Source organism: Patagioenas fasciata, chromosome 6 (genome assembly GCF_037038585.1).
Source record: "Patagioenas fasciata isolate bPatFas1 chromosome 6, bPatFas1.hap1, whole genome shotgun sequence".
NCBI classification, from domain to species: domain Eukaryota; kingdom Metazoa; phylum Chordata; class Aves; order Columbiformes; family Columbidae; genus Patagioenas; species Patagioenas fasciata.
The window spans coordinates 34,723,559-34,744,612 of NC_092525.1; the positions used below are offsets into that span (position 1 = coordinate 34,723,559).

Genomic DNA, 21,054 nt, shown 5'->3' on the forward strand with positions numbered 1-21,054 from the left:
GACTGGAGACTTCCCTGGTTGCACGATATCTCACGTGTTCCCTTCAAAATGCACATGCCCATTGCGGATGGTCCTTGTATCTTGTACCAAACAGGCATCTCCTCTTTCCTGTGAAGGGCCAGGTGCGTGTGGCGAGTAATATGCACTTGATTGGCCACCTCTTGTAAAGGGCCTACTGTGAGATACGTAGTGTCCAAATATAAATCTGTATAGAAATCTGGCGAGTGAGGTAGGCAGTAGAACTTACTATTGCCTGTCAGTCTTTCAGGTAAGAGAATAACCCAGCTGTAAAACTCATCTTCTTGTAATCATAAAATCCCACAAATGAAAATCCATTAGCATGGACAAAACAAACCTGAGGGAACAGTACTTTTTGCATCATGTTGCCCAACATGAAAGGTTCTTTCAGAAGGTCATAAATTCCTGTCGTCCCTTACAAGTCAGTGACTGGCCTGCTGAGAGAAGCTGCTGTTAGAAGGTCAGATGCTCAGTGTCTATAAATAAGCTTTGCGTGTAACAGCTGTTCCATATTTGCGAGGTATTTCAGGCTTATTTTTATTTGAACGTGATTATGAGCTCAGAGTAGAAGTCAAGAATTTCCCAGAATGAAGGCATTTTTGCCTGCAATTAAAATGTTACTGAATTCTACTTAGATTGAGAAATATGTTCTAGAAATGTCTGGTTTATTTGTAGCCTCTAGAGGGCACCTCGTCCTTACACACTGTGTGGTTTACTGGTGTTCATTACATTGCACCTGCTTGTGCAGGAAAAAGAACTAAAGAAATAAAATAACAGATATTTTAAAGGAAATGAGCAATTAATTTTATTTTTATTCTTCTGATATAAAATCAGATGAGTTTAATTAGAGAAAAATCAGGTTAGCATGAGGGCAAAATCAAGGTCATTGGAATTGCTGAACAATCAAGTACCTCTTATTTTAAGAGGTCAATTTAAACCCAGATCCAGCTATTATTTGACATTAATGATTTTTTCATAATTTATCTGACCTTTCTTTTTCTTTTTTGTTAATTGATGTGAAGTCTCAGGCAGGATGTTCTTGTTTAGCATATTCTGTGTGAGGAATATTCATATGATAAGTGGAACGAGATCTATCTTAACACCCCTGTGAGTTTTGATTGAAAATGTTTATTATATCTTGTATAACTCATCAGGAATGTCTGATCGATATATCTCCATGAGCATTTCGTGATTAGAATGGCTATTTTTGAGAAAGCAATTAGAGGCACCTTAATTTGTCCTTTTGGCAAGTAGATGGATATCAAAATATTATTTGTGTAACTGGACAATTGTCATGATGCTCCTCAATGGAATATTTTTCTTCAACTTGTCCTTAGCTGATCTAACGGGTTGGGTTTGCAGGAACATACTGTCACTTTTAAGTTAGTGGCAGAAATCTCTCTTCTTCCTTGTCTGGAATAGAAGCTTAGGTAGCATATGTTTAGTTACAAAGTGTATCTTGCAGGAACAGTATCTTTGAGGCTTTTTTCAATTGCCATTCACAATAAATCTTGGTGCATTACATTATGCTAAGATAATAGGGCAATTTAAATTCATCCTGAGAGTACTTCTATTTCACTCTGACCCAAAATATGTTCAGAAATTATATTGATCTTTTTCAATCGGAGTTTTAATTGCAGTCCATTAGATGACTAAGAGGATGCAGCCGTCACCATATCGTCTTTATAGCTGAGAGTTACTGGAAAGAAAATATGTAGGAAAAAAAAAGTGACCACATGAGCCTTCTTAAGATAATAGATATAGTAGAGGATATTGCATTTTTCTTGTCTACCTGATGGTAGGTGGAAGATGAAAAAATTTAATTTTTAGTTCCTGCTCTTGCATCAGTTTCTCTGTCTCCTACTTTTTGTTTTGTCTTGAAGTATCCTTGGTAATAGCACAAGATTAATTACCTAATGGCACTGAATCCCATGTGCATATGGGACACTCAGTACACCTGGCGCAGCTTGCTGTCTTCTGTCAGTTTCTGCAGGATGTGGATTCATCGCTTTCTCTTTCAGAACTTTTACCAGCCAAAGTTCCCTGATGTGTTTCTTTACTTCGCATTGATTTTTGTTAAACTATAGCTTCAGTTATTGCATATATCAGTGAGGGATTGAAACTGATTGTAAATGGTATTCTGTATTACCTGATTTATGATTTCACACTATAATTCAGTGTGTCTGGTAATGTAAGTCAGGCTCGAAATAATTTGTTACCCCTTACTGTATTCTGCTGCTCTTCATGTGACAAAGATTAGGATTTCTGTGTGGGGAATTTAATGAAATATTTAAGCATTTATTCTAAAATTAAGGACAACCTTCCAATCGAATTTGAGAGGGTTTAAATATGTACAAATCAACCTGCTTGAATCAGGGACCTAGTGTGATAGTAACGTGTTCTTTTGGGATTATGAAGGAATTAAGTTGTTTTTTCCTCCTTTAGCCATTGTATTCAATGCCAGAAAGCACACAGCCCTTAAGAAAACTCAAGAACTACAATAGTGATAGTAGCTGTGATAGTGATAGCAGTATGTTGGAATCGGGAGAAGAAACTGAAAAGGAAGATCACAATGAAAAAAAAGAGAAGAAAGTTTCATACGATCTTGAAGAAAATAAAGACAAATCTTCGGAACGTTCGGGTAAGTTAAATGATCACTTTTCCAAGCATTCATGATGAATTATATAAAGTCCTTCAGGGTTAAACACTGGTTTGCTTGTCTCATCTTCTTGAAAATCTTTTCTAAAATAATGAAAATGAAGTTTTTAAAAAGGAAAAAATGAATTTTTTTTTCCAAAAATGCTAAAGAGAAAAATATACCTGGGAAATGGTGGGAATTTTCCTTTTTGCTCTTAGATTTTTTTTTTTTTTTTGAGTAGCTTGTTATTTTTTTCCCCTGTAAAAGGTAGTCTTACTAAGCTTGAATTTGCTGTGTATAGAACGGATAAAGAAATGTATCTTGGTGAATATAGAAAGTAATATATTCCAGATGAAATCCCTGCATAGTTTTTGTTTGATTGTTTTCTTGCTTGTTGCAGACCGTTAGTGTGAGCATGTTCTGTTGAACATGATATAGCGTGTTATTTTTTGTTTTAGTGGCGTACTGTCCCAAATAATTTCATCATGTAATTGCACACATGTAACGCTGTTTCTAAAATTTTATTGTTCTTGGCAGCATCCTTTATTTAGCAGGAAACTGAAATACAAACTGTACAGCTGTGCAGGAACAGATGAAGGAGACCAGATCTGGAAATATGGGATCCAACCATCACATTTTCTCTCCTGCTTCCATATTCTTACAGTCCAGAAGCATCACACAGTAGCCACAATACTCTATGACCTATAGGGCATGAGCACTCTGTCATAGATCTGATGCATGTTATAGAGGACTGGAGTCCACCTGACTGAAGCAAACTATGAGAAAGAAATGTTACTTACAGAGTATATAAGAGAATAATAAGTAATTACATCATTCATTTAATTTGTCTGCAGGTAGAATGAACTGGAAGCCTTCGATTAAAAATATAAAATCTCCACCATGTTCATCCCCCACCTCATCCACAGGTCCAATAAGGCGTTCTGTAAGCTGCCCTCGTTCAATATCAATCTTGACTATGCAGTCACAGGCAGCAGAACAACGTCCCTTTTCAGCCAAAGCACCTCTGCAAATCCAGCGTGCATCCTCAGTGAACAGGTCTCATTCTTTAAATCGAAGCCCATCTTCAGCCAGAGTCTCTCAGACACCCAGTTTGGGAGCTATGAACTCATCGGGGGTGAGTTAAGACAGCAGTTGCATTCAAAATCAGTTCCATTCGTCTAAAATTCAATAAACACATTACTAGTTTTTACAATGTCAGAAAACCTTAGATACTATGGTCAATGCTATTTTGACAGGAGCTGAGGAAAGCTCTAGACCTGCATATGACTTACAGTGAGTACTAGCTGTGATGTTTCAGTGTTCCTGGTGCAGTAATACAGATAGAAATCTGATTTTTTGTGACTGGGAAACCTTCTCTCCTAAACAGTGTTTTTTGTTTTTTGTTTGTTTTTTTTTTTTAAAGATAAAAAGGTCTTTTACCTCACTTCAAGTTTCTATGATTTCTTTGGGGACTGTTGGTTCTGAAAGAAGGTTGTGCCTACCTTCGATATCTTTACAGTAACAAAAATGCATCAATATTTCAAACCCAGTGTATACACCAAGGGTAAATAGAATAAAATATTAGTAAGATTTTGTATGGGTGTCCATTGTAGGGAAAGGAGAGCTATACTTGCAAAGTGAACAATTTAGATTTTGTAGATAGGTCTTGTCATCTTTAGGATTTGCCACTGCAATAACTGTGTCAGAAGCCATCATTTTTTTAGAGTGAAGATAAAACTTCTTTCATTTTGAAGCCAGTCCCTGAGACAGGCATTTAGACTCAGTCTAAGTAGTAACAAATAGATCAGATTAAATACTTTCAGCTGTTTAGAATTTCTGTGGTTAGTTGTAATTCCACAATGTACTTCTGAATCATACATTTTTTCCTTTTGTAACCAGACTGTCATCCGTTTTGGTATTTCCTTCACAATGCAGGCACTTCTTTTGTATTTCCATAATGTACCACATAGCCACTTATCCCTGGGCAATGTTTGCTGGGATCAGTCCTCAGCCTCATTCAGTATTTTATTGTGTGCTGGTGCCAGTGCATTTCCAGTCATGCTTTGGTTCCAACCTACATATTTCATCATCCAAATAATTTTTCTCAAGATGGGGCAAAACAAATTGACACTTTTAACCCATATTTGCAGCCTTTCTCCATTGTGGTGAGCTTAAATTCTGAGAAATTCTTTTGTAATGCTAATTAACTTGCTTCATAGTATTTACCATATCTTATAATATTTTTTATCTGGTAGAATGCTCATTGTCTGTTTTGCCTGTGAGGCTTTGTCTAAACAATGAAAAAGGATCCTTTTAAAATGGTGTGTTGACATCTTGTGAAATACTCCTTAACATGGATTTCCATCTTTAAAGTCAGCTAATAGAATTGAAAAGACATTAAGATGATTGTATCTTCACCACAACATGATGAAGATATTTTTTATCACATTACCTATCTCAGGTTTAAAAAGTGCCCTTTTATCATCAAGATGTACTCTGAGAGTTTAATGTGACAGGGCTAATATAGATTTTTCTATTCACATTAACTTTATATCAAATACAAATTACTGAAAGATTAAAAACAGTCTCTTGCCATCTGACATTAAAAATGGGCTACTCACTTAAATGAACATTAGTAAGAAACCATACTCTCTTTTTCATTGAGAAAGCTCCACCACAGAGGTGATCTTGATATACAGAACAATTATGCTGGATGATACAACTGAAGTCATGCTTCTTAAAATAATGTGAATAAAATTACTCACAGAATGGATAAGAAATACTCGTAACTTAGCACTGTATTGTGAATGAAATGCTGTTCATAATTATTTTTGCAACTAAGAATAATATATATTACTGCTATAGAATAAAATTTAAATTGATAAGCTGTAACTTAGAAGAAGTCACTTGTGTGTGATAAAGTATTAGTTTATCCAACCTTTAGGCAAGAAAAGAGCAGTATATTGCCACTTCTGGAGCCTGCTGAGATCCATATGTAGTCTAAAGGTGTGGAAACTAAGTTTAGAACGTGCCATTTGTAGCCGAGAATTACAGACACATTATTCCAGCAGTTATAAACAAACTGGATTTGTAAATATTTGCTATCTTATTATTTCAGCCACATTATTGTGTATCATCTAGCAAAATATTTTGTTAAGTTCAAAAATATTTATCACTTACTTAAGCAGAAATATCCTTAAGTAATATTGTAGTTCTTACAATATACAAAGATTTAGAAATGCCTAAAAATCTTGAATTTCATTCTTGAAAAAGAAACTTATATTTGAACAGTTTGTATTTAATTTCTTGGCAACTATAAATAAAGATGATGCACTGGTACATGAGGCGTATGTGTGTATATTAGTTTTGTATTAGATATGTCTACACACTCTAATAATATATTTTATGTCACTTAATTTACTCAGAATTTACTTTTGTCAAGGAAATGTATTTGTAATGTAACCTAATGATATGCCTGAAATTTTTCCTCTGCTTCATATTGTTTTTTAGAGTGAGTCTTTGCTGCAACAGAAAACAAAAGAACAAGAAGTTGCTTTGACAAAAGAGACTCTTCTCATTATCAATGACATGAGAATGAAGTTCCCAGGAAAAACAGATGAAGAATCAGAATTAATTATAGAAGATGTAAGTATCTGTAAATAAGAAAGAAGAATAGCAGGCTAGGCACTTACTATTTAGGCTACTAAAATAAAGTATAAAGCTCAGCTTAAGATTCATAAGTTCCTGTGGCCTTAAAACTTCTAAAACTCAGGATAATTCAAAAGATTTTGAAGGCTTGGGGCTTTTGCATACTTTCTGACCTTAAAAGAGCAACACTGAAAACATTCCTATGTCTTTATAAAATATATGAGAAACAATCAGGAAGGTTAGGAAATTCAGTTTTTCATTGTAGAGAAAGTTTAAACTTTAAGCTAAGAAGAATGTTACAATTCATTAACAGTTTATATTTCATCTGATCTTGTTAGTGCAGACCCTGACATGTTTAACTTGCTCTTGAGCCGGCACGCTAGGTAGAGAACTCAGACTGGTGTGCTGCAGGGCAAACTGGAACTTGGTGTCCTGGTTTCAGCTGAGATAGTGCTAGTTTTCTTCCTAGTAGCTGGTACGATGCCATGTTTTGCATTTAGAATGAGAATGAAGTTGATAACACACTGATGTTTTAGTTGTTGTCGAGCAGTCAAGGACTTTTCAGCCTCTCACGTTGTGCCAAGTGCACAAGGAGCTGGGATGGGGCACAGGGGACATTCCCCACCATCTGACAGCGTGCTCGGTGTAGAAAGCTGGGGGAAGCTGCCCAGGGCACCACTGCTCCGGGACTGACTGGGTGGCAGTTGACACGTGGTGAGCAATTGCCATTGTGCCTCACTTGTTTTATATATTCTATTATTCTTAATATTATTATTATTATTTTCCCTTTCTGTCTTATTAAGCTGTCTTTATCTTAACCCACAAGGTTTTCCTTTTTACGATTCCCTCTCCCATTCTCCTGTGAGGTGGGGCTGAGCGAATGGCTGTGTCTGGTGTTCAGCTGCCTGCCTGATTAAACCACAACAGTTTGTTAGTTATAAAGAACATTGGTCACACTCTTTTTGCCTCTTCTGGTGTGCCAGCTTACCCTTTCTTGCATCCAACATTGTCATGAGCCTCATAATTTGGTATCAGACACGTGAAACAATGCCCAATCTAAAGGGCAATTAAAAAGCAACACCTAATAATAAGATATTTAAGCAGAAAATACATGACATCTAAATCCTTTTAAAATATCTAGTGTGAAGAAACTAATTTCAGCTTGGAAAAGGGAAAAAAGTGAAGATAGAAGTTCATTTCTTAGTCTAGTAGAACTATGGAGGTATCTAGTAATTTAAATTAACACCTGTATTCTGATGTAGGAAGCACAGTCCACCGTGTATTAAAATTCATCTAATTAATTATCCAGCCAGAAACGCTCTTAGCTCTGTGAGCTTTCAAAATGTTGGTTATGTCTCTACTAATCTGTGCAACTACATCACAGTGGAAAGGAATTCTCCTGTAATGATGGTTGATTTCAGTGATTCTGGAAGAGAGCATTCATAACTAGTGTATTGAGTTTCTCATCTTAGAAGCAGAAATAAAACGCTTCATTAAATTTTATCTTTCAGACACATGAGAGTGTGTGTGCATTTATGTAGTGTGGGACCATGTGTACGCACTCCATCTAGTGGTGCTTTCTCATATAACATTATCATGGTTATACATGCACTTATTTCAGGATTCTTTTATAAATTCTTCTGGCCTTAACCAGTTTCTGATGGGAAATAATATTTCAGCATGCAAGGAAACAAGCAATGGCATATTAGTTATCAGTGAGACAGAACTTGTCGTACATCTGGAAAAGAATAAAATAGAAAGATAAAACAACAAAATAAAAATAAAAATATGTTCATGGCTTGAGCTATTTTGATAGCACTTAGACATCATAAAAGGAGAGTGTTGCAATTCATATGGGATCATTTATAGAAAGGATGTTTTCAAAGTATGTCTAATGTCCTTTATGCAGCAAAAACCCTCACAATTTAAATAGATTAATGGTTATGCATTATTGAACTTACTGCTGTGTTCGAGGAATCCAAGCTGAATCAGTCAAGACAAGTTTCTACCTGCTTTGTTGCATACAACTGTAAGAATCAGGTGGAAAAGAGGGTGGAATTAAACTGAAAGATCGCACAAGTCTTTGCAAACATTCCCCCACATAAATTTGCAAATATTTTTCTGTTTCTTTCAGAGAAAAGTTATTTTCACAGATGTTTTTTAGGTGCTCATACTTTTTAGCATTAGGAATACTCATGAATGGAATGCCAGATTTCAGTTGTTTTTATGTGTATTTCTTTTATCCTGTGTTTGCAATGACTACAGATTATGGATAATTGGAAGTATCATAAAACAAAAGTGGCATCCTATTGGTTGGTAAAACTGGATTCTGTGAAGCAACGAAAAGTAAGTGACATATATCTCATTTGCTGAAGATCATCTGAAATAGACACATAGCAGTGTTTCTACTAGTGTTTAGCAGTAGCTGAGAGTGACCTGAGAAGCTATTAATACTAACATATATATGAATGAATTCCAGGGCAGAAAGTTATGTTGCTCTGTATTAAGACAAGCATAATTATTCTGGAATACATTTTCAAAAACAATTTATCAAAAAATTAGTCTGCTGAAAGAAAAGCAAACAAATACATGACCAGTGCTTACATACCTAATTTTTAGCAAATATTCTTAGAAGTGTATTGATTCAACAGATTTGATTGATAAGGGATAAACCAGTCAGCAGTTTCAGACCAGGCAAATCAAAACTCCATTAGAGTTAGTGATACTGCACTTGGTTATTCGAGTCTTTGACCCACAGTATTACAATAGATCATGTTGAATAAAAAATAGACCTGCCAAGCGAAGATTATTGACATTGTTATAATGTTCGACTAAGTGGTCTAGTCTTGCAAAGGACTAATTATATTTATCATTCTGTCTTCACTCATTTGCTACCTAGGAGCTACTGTTGTGCATAACATCTAAACAGTTTTTAATCTGTTTAAAACCTGACATACGGTAGTATGTATGTCGTATCTGTATGACGTATGTCAGTCAAAATCATCTTCCCAGTGTCATATTTATTTTCCTTACTGCAGCAGAAATAATATAGTAGTATTTTGTGTCAGTGACTGAGACAGAGAAAGACCAATTATGAGAATTAGCATACCAGGTCCAGGCATTTAATAACTGTGTGTTTCAGTTTCGCAATCCGTCTTTATAGACCATAAAAGAAAGTAACTTAATCAAAATGCTGCACACATGATAAACATGATAATTGGAAAAGATCTGTAGGTTTTTAGAGAATGCGGGAAGAATGATTTCAGATCCTCATTTCAAATCACATTTTATAAAATCAGCAGTGTGATCCTCAGATCATATTCTATTGAATATTGCATTAAATGCTTGTATTTCATACTGGACGGAGAAAACATGTCTATTTAATGTGATGTCATATGATAAAAACATATTGGATTGTTCAAGCTAAGTACAGATATTAAACGGAATATGTGTCCACACAGCTTTCTAAAACTAAATTAGACATGACAAACTGAAGAAGAACTTGGAAATGTAGGCTATAATTTAATCAAAGTTCTTCTCAACCCATGTCAAATGGCAGCTCAGATCTATAATTTAGCAGAATTATTTCTTGTGCCATTGACAGGAATCAGTAGAGCAACCAACTTCATTGACTGAAATAGTGTCATGTTTGTTTGATATCTACAGCAGTTCTGCTGAATAGTCCTTTGCTTCAAATGATCTCGTATTTCTTTTTAATTACAGGAAAGAGTGCTGTAATCCCAATACACATGCACATGTTGTGTGAATATGGCAGCTGTAACCTTTTGCCCAAAACCAGATTGATTCTTAGTGGGGGCTTGTAGAAAATGGTGATACGGAGGAAGAACTGCTAGGACAGGAGGGATACATACATACATACATACATACGTACATACATACATACCAGGGCCCAAAACTCACACTACTGCTGCAATGGAGATCTCATTTTCTCAGCAGGAATCTTTGGGACAGTTGGAACTGGTGTGGGATATGTTGCTAGAATTGCTTTTTAAAACCTATGATGCCACAAGTGTGGCAAGAAGTCACTAGATTGGACTCATCGTTGCAACTGAGATTCATGGCTTTCACACAAGACTGGTTAAGATGTCTCTTTCAAGCCTTCTCCATAGGACATTCCCCAAAACTATGGGAAGGAATTGCCACAGGGAGAGTGAAAAATCTGCTCTTTGAGGGACTGAGGCTGTTTACATTCTCCACTTGCCCTTCCTAAGCTCCTTTGGGCCATCTGGCTTAATTTACCTGTGCCTGTCTGGTTATTGTGTGTGGTGTGTTTTTTTAAACTTTCAAATTTAGTCAACATCTTCTCCTATAAGTGTTATTTCAGAAATCTGTCAGTGAAGGGTGGTTCTGTCCTTTATTTGACTGAAAGTCATGTAAAACCAAGGGCACATGTACAAAGTCAAGATGATATAGGTTGATATGCTATGTCGTTATTAGCAAAAACGGTGCAATCAGAAGGGTGTATTTCTTTGCTTTTCTTGTGGGAACATCATTTACAACTTAGGAGACTTATAATTCCTGAAGCACTGCTGGGCCCTTCATCTTTGCTTGCACTGGAAATGATTTGCCTTTTTCTTTTAAACTGCTTTTAACCTCAATCCCTTCAAGCAATCAGAAAGTTATTCTTACAAGGGTAGTTTATAAAAACGGATTAACTTTGACAATGACATTGCAGCTGAGGGCTGCCAAATGTGTAAGCTTTTGTTGATTTTGAAAGAAGTATGTTTTATATTCCAATGAGGTGGATAAAGGAGAAGCAAGCTCAAGGTACAGAATATTTATGCAAGTAGGGAATCTGTCTCGAAGGGACCTTCTGCAACTTTGTGAAATACAAAACAGAAACTCAGCCCCTTCTCTATACTTACGGGGAAATTCTAACACGCAAGAAGAAAATACCTGGGCAATGTACTAGATTTCACGGTGTTCATCCCTGACAGCTGTATTTGCTTAACAATTATTCAACGTGATGTAGAAAAATTAAACTTTTGCTGATATTCTTAGCGTGTAATATTCCAGCATTACAGCAGAGGTAGGAGAGGTATTTAGAAGCAAGTTGAGAGTAAACCAATGAAATCAATACATGTTAAAATGAAATTTAGCCTCCCAAGACTTTTATGAAAAAGATATTTTGTATGGGAGGAATTGTGACTGCTTCATGTTACATCACTTTATATAATTTCTTGTAAAGTGTTTTGATGGTTACCAGAGGGTTTTGAATACACTCTTTCATAGCATTTTGTTCTGTTACACCTAAATAATTGGTTGTGCTAAAGTAAATGATGTAAATTAAAGTAAACAGAAAGATGAAGGCAAACTAGGGAAATTAGAAAAATGAGGATGTAGGTTTCGTGAAGTTCCAGCTCTTGTGCAATGCTTTGTCTCTTTTCTTAAATGGATGATTGAGGCCATGTTTGCAAATTAAGAACGATTAACCGGGATTTTTTCCCTCTGGCATATTGGCAGTATCAACATAGTCAAAACAGAAAAAGTTTTTTTCCAGACTACCTGGCAGTCTGTGTCTTGCTTTAAGATGCGAGGTTCAGTCCTTAGTTTTCTCCAACTCCAAGTGCTAAAGTGAAAGGAAAAACTCTACTTTGACACCATAGTTCTTTGTTCATGTCTTTTAGACCAGTGAGAGAATCTACATGGGGTGAAATTGTTCTGGTTCACACAGGGAGATAAATTACTATTAGTCAGCATAAAGAAAAGTATGGTTGATCCTTTCTGTAATTTAGGGACTGAGTTGGTTTGAAAGGGTGTGTACAATCACAGCCATTTGTGTGGGAAAGGTCCCTGGGATGTGCAAAGGTGTATCCCGGAGGACTCTGATGAGTAGGATGTGTGACTGTCTCTGAGTATGTGTGTGCACTGAGTAGCCAAGACTTGCTGGGTAGAGCTCTCTGTGCTCTATCGAATGCAGCTCAGCCTTTTCTTCACCTGCATCCTTACAGTTGCGTTTAAATGGAGTCCATATATAATAAATCTGCTGTGCTTCTATAAACATTGCTATTTTAAATCTCTTGCTGATTATTTTCTTTCTTATTGATTTCACTACACTGTTCCCTGCATGAAAGGTAAACTAAAAAGGTTTGATCTAGGGTAACACTGAGCTTAAACAGACATTAAACTAAAAGTAGTTTGCAGCTTTTCAGGACATTCTACTCATTTATAAAATAGTATTTTAAGAGGGTGGAAAAAGAAGACAACATGATATTCAAATATATATTTGGGCTGTTAATTTTATTGCTTTTAGTCTGCAATTGTGTCCATTTTGTTTCTCTCTAAACTCTTTTTGTAATTTAAATGAGCTAGTATTGAACAGACTGAAAAAATAGAAACAAACTTTTTTGTAATAAAAAGAAAATATTTTGATTTGACTTTGCAAAATGTTATTGACAGAGAAAGTGTATCGTAAAAGTTTGCTGATGAATGCACAGAAATGAAACATAGACATCTGTGGGAATTCAGAGTTATGCAGTCATCTTGTGTGTGTGTTTATGTGTATGCGTGCAGTGAATCACTGAACAGTTGGGTTTAGGTTTTGCAATATGCCTTTGCTTTGATTTGCTTGGAATACTCCTTCCCAGGTTTTGGATATAGTCAAGAGAAGTGTTCGTGCAGTTCTACAGCGTGTCTGGAAGGCTCCAGACATTGAAAATTTACATCTGTACCGTCTCTTCAACCGTGTATTTAATCGCTTACTTTGGAGCCATGGTCAAGGTCTATGGAACTGTTTCTGTAATTCAGGGTAAGCTTATTTTTTGTATCTTGGTCTTCTTCATACCTTCACAATTAAAATCAATGCTGACATACTTTGTTGCTCATTTTCATTCAAGAGATTGCTGTAATACATGGAAATTGTTTTATAAATATCCAAACATATAGTATTAAAAATCTAATCATCTAGGCCAACCATTTCAGTAATGGAAGCATACATTTAGTTATGTATTTACAAATACAATGACCTTAAGAAAAAAATCTAATTTTCAAAATATCTGAGCTTTAGGTCCACTCTTTCACTGGATGGTACACAATTTTGAGGCCTGACCACTGTAAATGTCAAACATAGACTTGCCATCAGCAGAAATCATTGTCGTATCTATTTGAGGTCAAGACTTAGAAGGGAAGAATTCAGAAGTGCAGCTGACATCTCATGCCAAATGCCATGTCAGTTCTGTTATTTACAAGTAATGGGTTTGATTACATTCACTGTGCTTGATTACATTCACTGGTTCCCACACTGGTGGGAATTGAAGTATATACAAAATAGGAAATATCCACACTGAGGTAAGCAGATGTTTTTGGTTTGGGTAGCAAATACAAGTTTTCTGTTGAGGAAAAATAGATCAGGCCATAAATGGAAGATTCAATATCCTACAATTCAAAATCTACATTTGTGAAATCAAAGGCAGTTATGTAAGGATAGGTTTGGAGGATCAGATCATAGGTATAAAAGAATCCCTCCCACCTGCCAAATTCTTCATAAAATAAAAATAAAAATGTTTAAATATGAAATATATTGCATGCAAAAACAGATTTTCTCTGTAAGTATATAGAATGTATAAAGAATGGGGAGTTGATTAGCTTGCATAAGGTGTTCTTAGAGATTTATTGAAAATGAATACAACAAACACAATAGTATGCTGATGGAATTTGTGTGTATTATATGAACAAAGGAATCAGGTCAATACGTTCTTCACATATAGTCATTTATGATATGTAGAGAATGCACATTATGCACTTGTTAATTGTTTCCCCTCAAAATGGTCGGTAAGAAGAAGGATCTGAGAGTATCCAAAAGGTCATCAGTTCCTTGGGCTATACATAGAGACTATCTTTTAGTCATTGATGTTCATAGTTCCATCCTAATATGGTGTAGTTTTAAAAACCCCACTAGGCAGAAGTAAGCTTGCTGGTTCTTTGATGTTGTTTTAAGGACAAACCTCCCACAGCAGGGTTGTGAAATCTACTGCTGATGTCAGTGACCAAGGTTAAATCATCCTGGATGCTATGTGGAAGCCAGATGTAACAGATTTTTCTCACTTTTTGCTTCTTTCTTAAACAAACAAAAAACCTTAAGCTTACAAACTATCTGTGCTACTGGATAATGTTTTACCTGAAAAAAGGTCTTCACAGGGACCATGTTGCCTTTAAAACAGATGTATCAATCTGTAATCTGGTCAGAATTTGGCACAAACCAGAGGGTTGAGGTGTGTGCAAAGAACTATTGTCATCTTTCGTGGTAAAACATACCTGGCTCATATTGGTATGGGAAGGTTTGGGGTTTTTTGGAAAGAGAAATGGCTTTTTAAGAAAACAACAGCATGATGGTCTGCATTTGAAAAAGGAATACGTCTATAGGTATACTTTGCAAGTTGTGCGTAATTGTAGAAGACCAACCCCATATGAGCAGATGGAATGACAAGTAGTATTTAAATGACTAAACTGAGAAACTCTCCTCATATGATTATTTGGATAAGGAAGCAGAGCACGTACTAATCTCCTGCAAATTAGTTTAGTATTTGTTTCTTAGTGTCACGTACTTGAATTAGAAGAAGAGTAATATTATGCTGTGTAGACATTTAGAAATCATTTATTATTTTTATTAATTCCTTTAATGTCACATCACATTTGCACTCAGGTGGTAGCTTGTTAAAAATAGTAAGTGCTTTTTCTTATTCCTGTTTTAAGACTCATATAAATAATCTGACAGTAAATCTTTATGTGCTAAACCTAAGTAATGGCCCTATAAATGCTTTAAGGAACAAACCAAGTGAAAAATGGCCGTGGACATTTCACATATGAAGATTAACTTCTTAATTTGTGTTTTGGACTCAGTATCTGCCACCATTTGTGTTAAATAGTATAGACCTTTCCTGTAAAGAGGTAAGGTCATACTTTTTTTCTTGTTCTTCTATTGTTACATCTGATACAAAGCAGTAAAGCTCTCAAATTGCAATTTGTGACAGAGAACATGAAATCATGTCTTCTTCCATAACAGGAGCTCTTGGGAAACCATATTCAGTAAAAGCACAGAGGTGGTGACGCCTGAGCAACTCCAGTGTTGCCGACGAATAGTACAACTTTGTAAACACTGCCTGCTGGTGGTTTACAAATATTCATCAGATTCAAGAGGATCCCCAACTGGGATTAGCCCCTACTGGGATGATACAAGGTATACATTTCAATATTCTCTTCCTAAGTTATAAGTATAAAGGATAATATTGGAACAGCTTTCAGTCTACGTTGCTACCACTAGACTTTCTTTAAGCCTAGTTCACTATGTATTAAAAAAACCAAAGTGCAATACTCCCAACATTTCCCTTGCTCCCGAGTTTCTGTTGCTCAGGTCTCTCTAGCCTACTCAGGAAGAGCTGCTAAGAGAAGACTAAATACACAGATTTTGTGTGAAGCTACTTATTAAAATCTTGGTTGTCTACTGCCCAAGTAGCTGCAGCAGAGGCTTTCCATAAAGTAAACTGAGAATTTCCTTTCTTCCCCTTCTCAGATCCCTCAAAGTCACTGATTCCAGATTTGCATTCCTAGAGGTATCCTAACATATATGATACTTCTGGCGTCACATTCACAGTGGGATGCTGTAGGGGCACAGTTCCAGCCAAGGGTCAGGTAAGTGCCATCTGATTTACTGTATTGCACAGTTTTGCAAAGTTGATTTCCAAAACCTGCACATTGAAAGTTTTATTGTTCATCTCACAGAGCGTAAATATATTTTCAAACCTTGCAAAACAGCATCATATAGTAAAGAAATTATTTGGCACTTACCCGATTCTCCATTGGCTGGTTTATTTCTCCAACTGGCTACAATAGGGATTATAATGTTGTCAGTGTAGGGATTACTGAAAATGCTCCAACTGTGGGAGTCTGCGATCTGCAATTTAACAGTTGTAGGTGAAGAATGAAATGTAATTTTCAAATTACTGAGGTTCCAATTTCTATCCATAATGGCAATTGGAATTATTATATATATAAACTTACAAATGCTTTGTTTATATAAAACATCTTACAGACATTATTTCATAGAAGGGATTTCTGAGTTAAATATTACATGCAAAGCAGACCTTTGATATATTATCTGTTAAACTTATTTTATGACTTAATTGCTTACTTGCTATATCTCAGACTAGTTATTTGATACACTGAACCCATTTGTTATTGTCATGTGGATCTTAAGGCACTCTAACATAATTTAAAGCCAACCAGAAACTCACTTGGTTTGGTCACAGCAAAAGCAGAAGTATGTTAGCCACAAAACAAACCGTATTCAATATTAACATCTACTGAGCTGTAACAGGAGTATGGTAAAGTCATCTGGATTAGCTAAGACTAGAAAATCTTCAACCTTGAAGTTTTTATTGCTTTTACTGTTAGTACTGCAGCAAATTTTTCATCATGGCCAACCACAAACTTTTCAAACTGATCAGATTGCTCTAATGTACTGCAGCAAACAGAACTTTCTCATCTCCTGTTTCTGTATTTCTTTGGATGGTGAATGGAAGTTTATTCATAAATTTCACAGGCTAGATTAATCTAAGCCCTCTGTATCCTAAATACCAGCATGTCTTCAGTGATAGTGTCATGACAACTCTGATTAAATCTCCACAAATATTACATCTGTACTGTGGACACAGCAATATGCTAGTTAACCATGGTATTCTGAATTTGTGAAATGGAAGATATATATGGAAATAAATGTTCTTGCCCATTATGCCCCACAATTGTAGGGTAATGAACTATTGTTGTAGAAATGGGATAACCACAATGCTATTTCACTTTTCATCTAGGCTTCTGTTTTTAAATGATATAAGAATCTGCCCTACCAATAATAGTTTTCTTGACTCTGCTAAATTTTGTGAATTTTGAGATCAGAGTATAATTTAATAAATGTACAAGAAGTCCATTTTTTCAAGATTTTATAAAATCTAATTAGAATAACTTTTTTCTGAGCACAAACCATTTTTTCTTTGTGTTTATGAAACAAATGTTTGTGAAACTAAAGCGTTTGAAGATTACAAATACATAACTGTCTAGCTGAGAAAATTTACTTGAATAGGAAGAGAGAAGATAATGAAAGCAGCCACAGATTTATTTTTTCACTTTTCAATTCTGTTCTCAGTCTCACCGCCACACCATAAATCCACGATGTGCCATGAAGAGAATGAATGGGAGTATTAATGTAAATGTGCATTAATGTCATTTTTTTCCCTCACAAAATTAAAAGTGTATCGAAAACAATAGGAGAGCTCAAAAACTATACCAAAATATCTTTAAAATAATAGCTAAAATCAAACCGTGTAAAAAGTTAGAATTTGTACTTTGATTTATTCACCTAGGTTGCAAAATCTAAAAAAAATCCCATCTACTGCTAGATCCTTACAGCTTGCTAAATAATCTTATCTAATACATGGTGTATTCTCTGGGAAGCATGCTTTTTTTTTTACTATATCGTCAAGCAACAGTAGGACTCAGTCCGGCAATGTAATGAACTGCCAAGCTTAACACCGACCCATACCAAATCAGACTTTATTTTTTTGTAAATTGTTTAAAAAATATATTGGTGATAGTATTTTTCTAATAACAGCTTTTCTCAAAGCTTAAACCAAATGTTGTCTCCCATTGCGATGCTGTATTGATGTGATTAGTAGGATCAGTGTTTTAACTTATTCATCATTAACCAATATGATTCACTAGAATGATGCAACAATTTTTAAGCAATAGTTTATACAGTGTGTTGTGTTAATCCATCCTAACATTGACATAATTCATTACAAAATTCTGATTTAGTGTGGAGGTTACTTTTACACACTTACTGTCCTCATCTGATGACTTCCGCAGTTAACTATTAGGAACTGAAAATGTGAAAAATTTGAAGAATGAATATTAAGCATTTGATAAATTACTGTTTGTAGTATTACTTAAAATACAGGCTATATAGTTGTCTGAATTTAAAAGGTTAATAATCACTGATGTGACTGACTAGGTTGCAGCATCATTGTTTCTTGCTTTACTAGAGTAGTGATGATAGCATGTCTATTTGTGGAGAATTAGAACTGGAAACCAAAGCTGAAAATTTCTGTTTCTTCACTGATCCACTTTTTTTACAACTTAATGTTTTATAAGCTGTTTAACACCAATTGCAGTTTTTATCCAGTATAAGTTGAATAAATAGTTCTATAATAACAGAACAGTGGGTGAAGTATTAATTTTTGGCAGTAGTGTTACACAGGCTGCCATTGTTTTATTTATCTGCTTGCTTCAAACATAAAGGACTGGAAAGATGTTTGATCCTCATATAACATCTTGAAATTTTGCTGAGAGTTTCTCTGAGTTTAGATCTGTTTCCTGAGTTAGCTAGTGCCTAGTGCCCTCTATGTTTCATAAGTAGTATTTATTGTATGTAGTTTCTTTGATACAATAGTTTTAAGGTATGGCGCATGAACAACTAATTCTTTTACTCTTGAATGTCACTTTGCCTGTAAATGCTGCTATATTTTTCATATCCTTTCTAGGTATTTATTGTCAGGACCTTCACTGTTCATCATGAAATCATCCTCGTCCAACCTTAGCTGCAGTTCATCTGGAATGCCTCGCCATAACATTTTGTTCACACACAGATACAGTCATTTGTGAAACAAAAGGAAAGTTGCTGTTCTTTGTAAATAATGACACTCCATCTATTTTTTTTTTCAAATTAAAATTTGTCATGGAGCTAAATAAAAGCACTGTTATATAATTGCTACCATATTATGATAAAATTTAGCTGAAAACCTACTGTAAAAGCATAGCTTTTCTGGGAAATATAATAAACCTTGTTAAGTTGTTTACACACACATGTGAATGTGTAGATCTTGCTAGGTTTATGAGTAATTCCTTCCTACTAGAAATGTAATTTTTGCTGCAGAATATATAAAATGGAATTGATCTTGAAGATCCTATTACAGTGTTATATTATTTTGTAAGTACAATACTTTGACTTGAATATTATTTATTGTAAAGTTATATGATTTATTGTCTCAAATGTAATTTATCCTTTAATAAGGAAGATGATTTAAAAACTGTAGTAGAACAGTAAAACTGCAACAGTCATAAAAAATCATCTGATCATTTCTTAGACACGTTTAAAATAATCCCCAAAACTCTTTAAGCCAAACCTGAGGCAGACATTTTTTTATTTCTCCTCTGAAATTACAAGATATATTTAATGCTGCTATTTTTCTTAAAGGATGTGGTATGGTATCTTTCAGCCAAAGTGAAGGCATCTAGCACATAAACAGTAAAAACATCAGTTTAGGCATTCAGTGTCTAATTGGATTCTTGTAATAAAGTGGAAACCAATGTTTGTTACCAGTTTTTCACTCCCATTACCTATGTCCTGTGCCTTTAGGTTTCCTTTGGGAGCAAGCAGTCACCTCTGGCTTGCACAGGCTTGCATAGTGCATAGTTTTTCTGTTTCACTGCACAAGTGGAAAAGCAAACATTTTTAGGAAATACTGCAGCTGTAATGTATTATTTCAACCGTAATCTAATTGGTTTCTTGTAGTTTCTAACATACAACCCAGTACCTACGCTAGAATGTACCCCTGCAATGGACAGTATTTTCTAGATTGCTGGCACCTGTAAATGTTGGAAATCTAATTAATTAGAAAGCCTCCATTCAGATTCAGCTTCCTGGATCTGGCTGAAGGGCACAAAAAGAAATGAGCCAGAGCAGAAATCTACTATTAACAGGACTTGTAACCCGAAAGCATCATTCAGGTTTTGGTACACCAATTCATTCCACTCAGCGTTGTGCCATATGAGCCTTATTCATTATAGAAATAATTATTTTAAAAAATCAGTTAATCTAGATTTAAAAATGAATTTTTTTAACTGAGTATAGAAAGGAGTAGTAATTATTTACCAAAGACTTGTTTACTTACCAATCTTGTAACCCTGGAACGTGTTTGTAAATTATAGATATATTTCAGGTATACTTAAATGAATAATTTGGGGGCTAATTATCCTCAGGAGCAAATATGTTAGAGGTTTTTGATATCCAGAGACTTAAGACTAATTTAAGACACTTAAGAAATTTGAAACTGAAGTTGTCTGCAACGAATTTTAAAAAATTTTAGTCACAGCATATCTAAAACTGGGAATTTGGGTGAGATTTTTGATGCCTGTGCTGTAGTGCCTCACCTCTAGAACTGCAGGATCTACGATAATGAGAGGCTATTCGTAAACAGTTAAAAACATCTCTTGGGATTAGCCAAATACAAGCAGTCTTCTGGTCTGGAAAAGTCTTTTTCATTTTTTGTGGTAATACTAGTTCAGTAATAGAGTATGTTCACATTAATTGTGTATCTCTTTTGGTCCATACAGTGACTATTGATAAAGCATACTATTGTTATCTGTGAGACCTAATAAAAGCTGTAATTTCTCTCTTCTTGGGGGAGGCTTCCATTGTATTCTGCCTTTGACCATAAGGATAAAACCAGCTTCCAGCTTAGTTTGCCAGACTCAAACAGAGCCTTAGATAGTAGGTTCACATGCCTTTTTCCCCCTTTTTATCATAGAATAATTTTGATTGAAAGAGGCTCTTAAGATCATCGAGTCCAACCATAACATAAATCTAGTATAAAACCATGTCCCTAAGAGCTTCATCTATACCTTTTTAAAACATCTCCAAGGATGGTGACTCCATCGCTTCCCCGGGCAGCCTGTGCCAGTGC

The 21,054-nt window shown here is 35.2% G+C and overlaps 1 protein-coding gene across 7 annotated transcripts in view; it reads left to right on the forward strand.

Moving 5' to 3' along the window:
- The window catches only part of TTLL7 (tubulin tyrosine ligase like 7), a 65,551-nt gene extending 44,783 nt beyond the window's left edge, over positions 1-20,768 (forward strand). For 6 of the 7 annotated variants that reach the window (XM_071810499.1, XM_065842488.2, XM_065842489.2 and 3 more), the window contains 7 exons: positions 2,464-2,659; positions 3,511-3,791; positions 6,167-6,301; positions 8,570-8,650; positions 12,913-13,073; positions 15,327-15,500; positions 18,853-20,768. In XM_071810499.1, the coding sequence (XP_071666600.1) occupies positions 2,464-2,659; positions 3,511-3,791; positions 6,167-6,301; positions 8,570-8,650; positions 12,913-13,073; positions 15,327-15,500; positions 18,853-18,973 (1,149 nt within the window). In that variant the 3' untranslated portion in view covers positions 18,974-20,768. Of the gene's footprint in view, positions 1-2,463; positions 2,660-3,510; positions 3,792-6,166; positions 6,302-8,569; positions 8,651-12,912; positions 13,074-15,326; positions 15,501-15,833; positions 15,953-18,852 lie in introns of all 7 variants that reach the window. The other variant, XR_010651686.2, reaches the window with a different exon arrangement.
- Positions 20,769-21,054: the final 286 nt, after the last annotated feature.